The sequence below is a fragment of the Penaeus japonicus genome, unplaced genomic scaffold (genome assembly GCF_977035675.1).
Source record: "Penaeus japonicus unplaced genomic scaffold, GWHDUDI00000001_assembly GWHDUDI00000013, whole genome shotgun sequence".
Classification (NCBI taxonomy): Eukaryota; Metazoa; Arthropoda; class Malacostraca; order Decapoda; family Penaeidae; genus Penaeus; species Penaeus japonicus.
This window is the reverse complement of record NW_028234415.1, coordinates 29,032,809-29,042,808: the sequence shown is the minus strand read 5'-3', so window position 1 is coordinate 29,042,808 and position 10,000 is coordinate 29,032,809. Positions and strand designations below refer to the sequence as shown.

The following is a 10,000-nucleotide window of genomic DNA, read 5'->3' as shown; positions in this document are numbered from 1 at the left end:
CTTCTCGATATCTGGACGTGCCTCAAAGATGCCATGAGTCTTCAGTCACTCAAATCCAATGCAATTCCTCTCGTAAAAGTCAAAGAAATCCTGACATTACCTTTTCGCGTTGATATGAAATGAATCTCACTCCCAACCACGCTAAAAGGTAAATATAAAATAAAAGAAGTGATTTTATAATTTCCCCAACTCCTTCCCCGAGCACCTGCAACGTATGCATCGACACAAGACCACACATTGATCAGCGTGAGCCTGTATCCCGGCCTAGACAATGGCTCTACACATTGGGATAACAACCACGACAGCTTATGTCCATTCCCGGACTTGGCAATTAGTTCAAGGAAGAGCATCAGGTGGAAAGAGCTGAGCAAAGACAAGGCCAGCGTGGAGGGACTTGATTCTAACCTCTGAAAATGGCTCACACTTCTAAAAAGAGGGATATCGATGGAAGTTTTGGCCAAACCCTTTACGCGCAAAACCTGAGTCATCTATGTCAAAATGGCCTTGTTTACCCTATAAAGAATATTTCCTTTTACAATGATTTAACATGTATATGATCATCTCACCACCACAAAATAACCATTCTAGTCTTCCAAAACAATCTAAACAAAACCTTGCGGCGAGATCCTTTTTTAACCACCTAACCACGATGATGCGAAATTACAAAACAAATCAAATGCATAGATAAATACTGGCGCAAGCACTTCAATGCACAGAGCTAAACATCGTAACTTATCACGGGAAACCGATATTCCATGCGGTGTGTGGCAGTCTCAGGTGCACAGGAAAACGGACACCCGGAGAATCCCACTCGCCAACACGTCGACCTGTCTATCGTTCGTGGCTCATATTCTGTTCTAGATTTAAAAGCTTATCCATTTTCTATATACAAAAACTCTGGGTTTAAAAGACAAAAAAAAATCTTATGTAGAAATATGCTGCTACCCAAAAATATATAGGAAAAGTTTATTATAATTTTGTAGAAGATGAAGAAAATAATACCCACTCGCAAGGTAACACAAATTATTTATCCCTGATTTTCATAGCAACTTTATGCAAACTAACATCTGCTGAATATACAATAGAGGGATAACAGAATCGCTGATTTGTTCATAATCTACACAACGACTCGACGCAACCGCAATGTGGAAAGTGATCAGCGACAAAGCATAACCACGAACCCCCACCACGCGCACGAATGCATGCATGCACGCACAAACAAACGTATACACAACTCACCCTCCTGCTTCACAATCACAATCACAATCTCTCGCTTACTCTATCTCCTTCAGTCTTTAGGCAACTCCCTGAAACCTTACACTCCTGTAACCATGCATGTGTTGCCTAGAACAAGTGTCTCCAGGTGAATAAAGTTAGACTCACATTCCATTTATAGCTAGTGACTCACCATAGCCTTCACTAACGTATTCAACACTCGGTACAACATAGAAATAACTTATCTAATGACATAAAGCATACACCGCGACATACACCGTCTTACATAAACCGCCCAACAAAGAGACAAAGATGGTGGTATGACTCACTTGTAAGAACACCAATAAGGTTCGGGGTGTGTAGGGCGACGGGGTGAAGGGGAGAGGGGAGCGTTGGGGACCTCTACCCATCCCCCCTTCCCCCTCCAGCACCCTTTATCCCCTCTACGAGTTACGAGCCACGGGCGCCATCCACTGGGAGACCGCGAGATCCCCCTTTCGGCGAATCTTTGGATATTACTTTTTTATAAAGTATGAATTTTGTATTGACAGTTTAAAGTGTCTTATGAACAACTAAAATTCGTATGTCAGGATATCCTTCCTGTATTTATATATATATATATTTTTTTATTATACATGCACACATGTGTATGGGTCGAATAAACGGGTGCAACCGGTCTGATAATCTGTCAAGTGTAAGCGACGTCAAAGTAACAACACACGGGAGTGCGACCAGGTGTGGTCATGACCTGTTCTGATGTGCTCGGCTGGTCAAGCAAGGGCAGGCCAGGGCAGCCTAAGCCTTAGACGGTGTTGGGAACAGGAGCGCTTCTTACCCTAACTTGCCTTGCTTTCTTGGCGGCTGAGGCCTAAGAAGACCCACCGACCAACAGATAGACAGGCACATGCAAAAACACAAACACACGCCTTTACACACTAACATCATGGCAACTCTCTCGTGCACATCCCAAAGAATCGTAAAAAATAAGCCTAGCAATAAACTACCTAAAAGCGAACATCGGACACACATGAAGATGGAACTCTATTCTTCGATTTTCATGTTTTACTCACACAAATTTGTGTTGGACGTGTCGGAAACAGACAGGGAGTGGGGATAAGGGAGACAAGGCATATTATATTGGTAGAGAGAAGGAAAGAGAGGAAGAGAGGAGGAAGAGGAAGGGAGGAGGAAGAGGGAGGGAGGAGGGAGGGAGGAGGGAGAGAGAGGAGGGACAGATAAAGGAGAGGGGGGGGGGGACAAAGATACATGAGACGCACCCATTACTTTGTATAGAACACTCATACCACGTGATCGATAACTAATTTCCCCCAGGCCATGTCACGAACGTGATTATCGTCGAGGGGGCAAGGACGGATGAGGGGAGGAGAAGGAGAAGAAATAAAATGAGGATGGCTTGGAGGGAAGGGGAAGGAGAGAGATAGTGAGAGGGGGGTAGGGTAGTGGAAGAACCAAAGGGAAGAACGGAAGGGAAAAAGAGATAGATGTATTCATATTCATACATGGGAAGATTCCTTACAACATACCATAAACTACCAGTCTCTTGCACAGGATCCCCCCTCCCAATAAAACTAACTAGAAGATTGAACGAATAGAAGCATGACTGAAAGATTATTAATACGTCTAATAACAAGAGTAATAAAAATCGAAACAAATCTGTGTTTGATGTCTTATCCTTAAATAATCGAATGTGCCCGAGTATCAAAGGGAGCTAAATTTAGACATTAAAGCACCTCTCCCTGGTGCTTGGTGAGAGATGACGGGATCAAGTCATTACAGGGGAAGGAGGGAAGGAGGAATGAACGGGAAAGAAATAAATAATAAAGGAAGGAAGAAAGGGAGAGAGAAAGGGAAGGAAGGGAGGAAGGGGAGGGAGAAAGGGAAGGGAGGGAGAAAAGGAAGGGAGGGAGGTAGGGAAGGGGGGGAGGGGGAGTGGTGAGGGAGATTGTAGGGGAGAGAGAGAAAAAATGTAAGAAACTGTAGGAAAGGCAAACAGATGTAAGAATGGATAAGTCAGGGAAAGGAATGAGAGAAGGAAACAAAAAGAACACAATTTAACCGAAAAGACCGAAAAATCCATCCAAACAAGTTTAAAAACTCCCCAAAGAAAGGTCGTCGATTCGACACAGGCAAACGATACGCGGAGCTTCAAGAAGACCATTCGTGTGTGAGGAAGACGAGATGCTATCGGAAAATGGCTCGTTTATGAAGCGAAGGAACAGCGGCACCTGAAAGTGAGTCATCCCGGAGGAGCGGGGAGTGGCAGGATCGCGCCGCCCGGAGGCTTCTATGGGGGAGCCCAAGGGGGGTCCTTGTGCGAGGGGTGGCAAGCATGGCGAGCGGAGTTTCACAATGTCGGCGGATGTCCCCAAAGAGATGAATGGGTGACACAAACACAGTGCCGTGTGTACAAACACGAACTGAAACATTGCTACGATTATGAAGGAAACATTTTTGTCTTTCGTTATATGTGTCTATATGAATAAGTCTTTCCCACGCATTGGGTAGCAAAGTAGCCCGATATTTTAAGTAAGAGAAAATTCCTTGTGCCAGACAACTTGGGTAGTGCCGGAACTGTCCAGCGTGGCGATTTCAAGGAAACTACTCTTGCAGGGGAAGTTCAAGATGGGCTTTGTAAAAAAGCTCGAGGTGTGAGGGTTAGTGTGTGGGGAAATTAGAGGTTGGTGCTTACATATGTAAAGCAGAGAGGGGGGTTGTGGAGGATATTAATGTGTACGGTGGAAGGGTTACGAGGCGTGGGGGGGGGGGGAAGTTAAGGGGAGGGGGATAAGAGGGGTGGCAGCCATGACCTCATGTTCGGGGTCGAGTCTCGGAGCCTACACCACATCGGGCACTGATCCAACACTCTCCCTCTCGCCCGCCCTCACTTCCTCCCTCCGCAACTCCTCCTCCCTCCCTGACTGCTTGCCTCCGCGTCTGTTAGGGTGCTTGCACTCTGCTATTTAGTTATTATATAAAATCCAACCAATTATACATTATTAGCCTCATAACAGCCCTCTGGAAAAAAATCCTGTATAATGTATTTTCTTCGATAAACTAATGAGTTCATTCATTCCCTTCTAAAATTATGATCATGGGTGCGAGCGATGAATGTATGAGTGAGCGAACGACAGGAAGAAGAAAAGAGGAACGAAGTAAGAGCAAGAGAGGGGGAACGAGGGGAGAGACGGAGTACGGAAGCGCTTTGTATACAGCCTACCTTCCGTGACCTAAGCTTCGGTCACACTACCACAGCGCTACAGTTTCCATAGAGTCCATGGAGTCGAGCGACAGTGTGTTTGTTTATTTAAGAGAATTATACGAATGCGGCATTGTTTACTACACTTCATATAAAACGAACGTTACATCCGATACCAGGAACATGCACCTGAGTTATCACTGGTGCCATGATACACAGACAGCCTCTTCTAAATATATGACCCATTATCGTCAAAACAAAACAAAGACACACAGCCACAGACATATGCACACACACGGACTTTATATCAGAATACCGCAAAGAACAGGCAGGAAGCAGCGGAGAGGCAGGGCGCTTCCGAGCAGCACAGGAGATGCGAGAGGTAAGTAAGACTGAACCCCTGGGGGGAGCAGCGCTCCCGAGATGTGGTAGGAGGGGGAGGGGGGGGGCACCAGGGATTCTGGAGGCTGCGCATGCCACCGTCGCTGTCAAGTCACTCCAGTGTAACTGTTCCGTAACTGTCATGTCTTTGCTGTCACATCACTGTCACATATACAGCAGTTAAATCCTTACGCACCAGAAACGGCACGCCAAAAGCGGCGACGCGAATCAAAGGAGGAAAAGAGAAACGCTTTGAAAATGAGTCGAGGCAAAGAAAAATAAATACAAAAGAGCAATAAGAAAGAAGAGTGAGAAAGGCTGCAGACGGTGGACGTTACGTGATGCTAGTTGCTGGGTCGTGGCGGCGAGACGCAAGGTCACCACTGCATGCGACCTCCCTTCTCCACCGCCTGTGCCTGCAATACGATGGCGCGTTCAACACACAGGAACTGCCACCTATAGAACTAAGAAAAGGCGTCCAAAGTCTAGCACTCAAGCTTTCGGAGGCACCACAACCCCCGAGGATCAATATTGCTTCATGATCACGCGCGGAGGTGACGCACCTCCCTCTCCAGGTTCCCCCGTCATGAGTCATGCACAGCCGGCCGGCCGGCCCTCCCTCCTCTAAGTTTCCCTTCGGCTCCTCTCGCGCACATGGCAGCGCGTCGGGAAGGTGTACATTCCATGAAAATGCACGTCTACAGAGACGTGTGCAGCGACAAACTGGTTATTCCTGTAAGTCATACTCGCACATCAGTACCCACACTGACGCTCACTGCTCTGGCTGTCCTGCATACTTCATCTTGTCCTAATGCAGTGTATAATGAGGTGAATGAGGTGGAGGGAAGGGTAAAAGCGAGCAAGCGAGCGAGAGGGAGAAGGAGAGAGAGAGAGAGAAAGAGAGAGAGAGAGAGAGAGAGAGAGAGAGAGAGAGAGAGAGAGAGAGAGAGAGAGAGAGAGGAGGGAGGGGGAAACAGAGGGAGAAAGGGAGGGAGGGGGGAGGGAGAGGAAGAGGGAGAGGAGAGGAGAGGAGAGGAGAGGAGAGGGAGAGGAGAGAGGGGGGCAGAGGGAGAAAGGGAGGGAAGGGGGGAGAGGGAGGGGGAAAGGGAGAGGAGAGGGAGAGAGAGAGAAGAGAGAGAGAGGGTGGGGGAGAGAAAGGGAGGGAGGGAGGGAGAGAGGAGGAGGGAGAGGGAGGGGGAAAGGGAGAGGAGAGAGAGAGAGAGGGAGGGGGAAAGGGAGAGGAGAGAGAGAGAGAGGGAGGGGGAAAGGGAGAGGAGAGAGAGAGAGGGAGGGGGAAAGGGAGAGGAGAGAGAGAGAGGGAGATGAGAGAGAGGAGAGAGAGAGGAGAGAGAGGAGAGAGAGGAGAGAGAGGAGAGAGAGAGAGAGAGAGAGAGAGAGAGAGAGAGAGAGAGAGAGAGAGAGAGAGAGAGAGAGAGAGAGAGAGAGAGAGAGAGAGAGAGAGAGAGAGAGAGAGAAAGGGGGGGGGGTTGTAGCAAAAGAAAAGCTATATGGATTCCACCATGCTCGTCGGTACAACATCTGCACACATCAAAATGCTTTGACACTTGTACATTACTCAAACAAACCGAATCAAGTACACACACCTTTACACCAGGGGTGACCTTTAAGCACATACTCAGGTCTTGCTGACAATGAAGGCTGCCTCATTTAATCTACGCAGCTAAATCAAGCGAGAATAATGCCACTTACCTAGCATTCATTGCAAGAGTAAGGCAAGGTCACGCCCAGAGCGACGACCCGAAAACGGCAAGGTCAGAAAAGGTTAGAACCGGAACCAAAATGAAAGGCTGCTCACCGCTGGGTAACGACGCTTTCTCATGGACTAGATCCCCGACTTCCGATTTCTCATCGCTCTGCTCGCGAATTCCTGCAGCTGCAACAGGTATTCCTGACTCTCCCTCGGCACCCTTCCCTAATATCTCGGCCTCCTGCTCACTGCTCTCTAATACATCTTCGGCGCCCTCTTTTGCAGCTGACTTGTCTACAGCGTCTGACGTTTCCTCTGCTGCTTCGGATATTTCTGACGGTTCCTCAGTACTTTCCAATATAACGGACAATTCTAATTTTTCATCGGGGCTCTCTGATGCTACTGATATTTCTGACGATTCCTCGGTGCTTTCTGTTGGAGCGGACATTTCTGACGTTTCTTCGACGATTTCTGATGCCGCTGATATTTCTGAAACTTCCTCAGCATCTTCAGCACTCTCTGTTGTAACAGATATTTCTGAAACTTCCTCAGCATCTTCAGCACTCCCTGTTGTAACAGATATTTCTGATACTTCCTCAGCACTCTCTGTTGCAGCAGATATTTCTGATACTCCCCCAGCATCTTCAGCACTCTCTGTTGTAACAGATATTTCTGATACTTCCTCAGCACTCTCTGTTGCAACAGATACTTCTGATAATTCCTCAGCATCTTCAGCACTCTCTGTTGCAACAGATAATTCTGATATTTCATCAGCACTCTTTGTTGCAACAGATACTTCTGATACTTCCTCAGCACTCTCTGTTGCAACAGATATTTCTGATACTTCCTCAGCACTATCTGTTGCAACAGATATTTCTGATACTTCCTCAGGATCTTCTGCACTCTCTGGTATTTTCTCAGCACTTTCTGTTGTACAAGAAATGTCTGTTGATTCCTCCGTATTTTCTGTTTTAGCAGATATTTGTGAAGATCCCTCGGTAGATTCTGTGATATCAGATACTTCAGAAGTTTCCCCGACAGCCTTTGCTGTGGCCGAGACTTCTGCTTCATCCTGCACAATGTCTATTCCACGTGGGATATCCGTCTCTGCCTCAATATCCTCACTGACAAACGGGATTTCTACTTCGTCTCCAAGACTTTCTATTGTATCATCCACCTCTCTTTGACCATTAACTATTGTTATAACAGGCACTTCTAGTTCCATCTCTTCGTAACTTTCGGTTGTCATAGATTCTTCTTCAGTACCTTCTGTTATAGTTGTTCCTCCCTTTTCACACTTAAAACTTTCAGTTGTACGAGGCTCCTGCGTCGTGACGTCCTCGTCTTTCTCTTCTGCAGACATTATTATTTCCTGAGATCTCTCTGATGGAACTGGTTCTTCCCTTTCTCCCACTCTTCCGATTTCTGTTACTTGTATTTCTACATCTTCAGTGCCTTCTGTTGCAGCCTGTGCTTCCGTTTCACTGTCAACACTGTCAACGGTTTCTCTGAGCATGGGAACTTCTGTTGGAACTTGTTCTATTTCTCCCGCAACAGGTAATTCTGCAATTTCTTCAGTACCTTCAGCTGTAACCTGTACTTCTGATTCGCTTTCCACGCTACCCGTCTCTGCTTCCTCGTCCAGGGTTTCCGAAGTAACAGAAACTTCTTTACCAATGCTTTCTGTTTTAACCGGAGCTTCTAATTCATCCGCAGTGCTTTCTGATGTCACGTCTGTCACACCATCTGTCTCGCCCTCAGTCAGTTCTGTTGTACCATCAGTCTCTTGTATTTCACATTCATCCTCCATCCCTTCTTTTTCAACACATACTTCTGTTTCCTTCGCTACGCTATCTGATGGAATAGTAATTTCTGCTTCAGTCTCACTTATTTCTGCTGCAACCACTACTTCTGTTTGTAAATCAACGGGTCTTTCTGCTTCTTCTCCGACACTTTCTGTTGCCTCAGACAATTCTGTTTCCTCCTCAACAGGCATTTCTATTTCTTCCGTGTTTTCTGTTGTAACTGACATTTCGGTTTCTTTCTCCTGACTTTCTGTGACCTCTGTTTCTCCCCCAGTGCTTTCAGATGAACCAGACCGCTCTGTTTCAGCCTCAATAATTTCTGTTGTGTGAGGCTCAGCATCATTCTCGGTGATCTCTGCTGCGCCATGCTCATATGTTTTCTCCTCCTCTGCTGTAACAAGTTCACTTTCTTCCTCAGAACTTTCGGCTGTAACTTGTGCTTTTGTTTCTACCTCTGATGGTGTGGCTGGTGTTTCTGCTTCAGCTATAATTGGTCTTTCTGTTGCTTCCTCGTCACTCTCAGATGTAGTTGGTATTTCTATTTCGGCTGTAACTGGTATTTCTGTTTCTACCTCGGCACTTTCATGTGAGACATGTACTTCTGTTTCGGCTGTAGTTGGTATTTCTGTTTCTCTCTCGCAAATTTCAGGTGTGGCTGGTGTTATTATTATTTTGGCTGTTGGAATTTCTGTTTCTCCCTCGGAAATTTCAGGTGTGTCAGGTGGTATTACTATTTCGGCTGTTGTTGGAATTTCTGTTTCTCCCTCGGAAATATCAGGTGTGGCTGGTGTTATTACTATTCCGTCTGAGGCTGGTATTTCTGTTTCTCCCTTGGAAATTTCAGGTGTGTCTGGTATTTCTTTTTCGGCTGTAGTTGATGTTTCTGTTTCTTCCTCGGCACCTTCGGGCGTAACTGATACTTCTATTTCGCCTACCACTCCATCTTTTGTATTATCTGACATACTTAAATCTGATTCATCCTCAGTGCTTTCCGTGGAAATACATTCTAGATTTTCAATTTCGTTATTCTCTGAGATAACAACAGCTGCATTAGCTTCTGTTTCGGCAACATGGCTCTCATTTATCACTTGCATGTCCGCTTCATCTCCATTACCGTCGACTGCGAGATTCTCTGAAAAGCTGTCACTACTTTCTGCTGTATCGACGACTGTATCAACAATTACTTCCTCTCTAGCCGCTTCGATAACAGTTACGTCTGTGGCAGACACTTCAGCTTCAGATTCGGTGCTGTCTTTATTAGCTTCATCTCTATAAATTCCACTTTCTGAAGTAAAACTGTCTATTGCCTCTACTTCACTCGCGACGCTTTGCGGTTCAACATCACTTGCAACAGATATTTCTGCTTCACCTTCAGTATATGAAACGCTTTCAGAGGTTCCTCCCTCATCACTCTCATCGACCATGACTCTGTCTTCAGGTTGTTCTTTCTTCACGTTCGAGATCGAGTCTTCTTCGTCGTCCTCTTTCTCCAATGTGTCCTCTGAAGAACCACCACTGCTTCCACAGCCGTCCTCATCTTCTTTATTTTCTTGTTCTAAAACATTTGCTGCAATGATACTCGAATCTTCCTCCAGGATAGCCACTTGCTGAGATTCGTCAACGTCCTGCACAATTTGTGTTGCACTAATCACGTCACCCGGGGTTTCCTGCTTA

At 46.3% G+C, this 10,000-nt stretch overlaps 1 protein-coding gene across 2 annotated transcripts in view; it reads right to left on the bottom strand.

Moving 5' to 3' along the window:
- Positions 1 to 10,000, bottom strand: part of LOC122257407 (uncharacterized) — a 32,281-nt gene that overhangs the window by 9,801 nt on the left and 12,480 nt on the right. Inside the window, exon 1 of one of the 2 annotated variants that reach the window (XM_086543383.1) lies at positions 6,630 to 10,000. This exon is cut by the window's right edge and continues 2,032 nt beyond it. The exons of the other annotated variant lie outside the window; for it this stretch is intronic. Coding sequence (XP_086399509.1) covers positions 6,630 to 10,000 — 3,371 coding nt within the window. The remainder of the gene's footprint in view (positions 1 to 6,629) is intronic. 2 annotated transcript variants of the gene reach the window in all.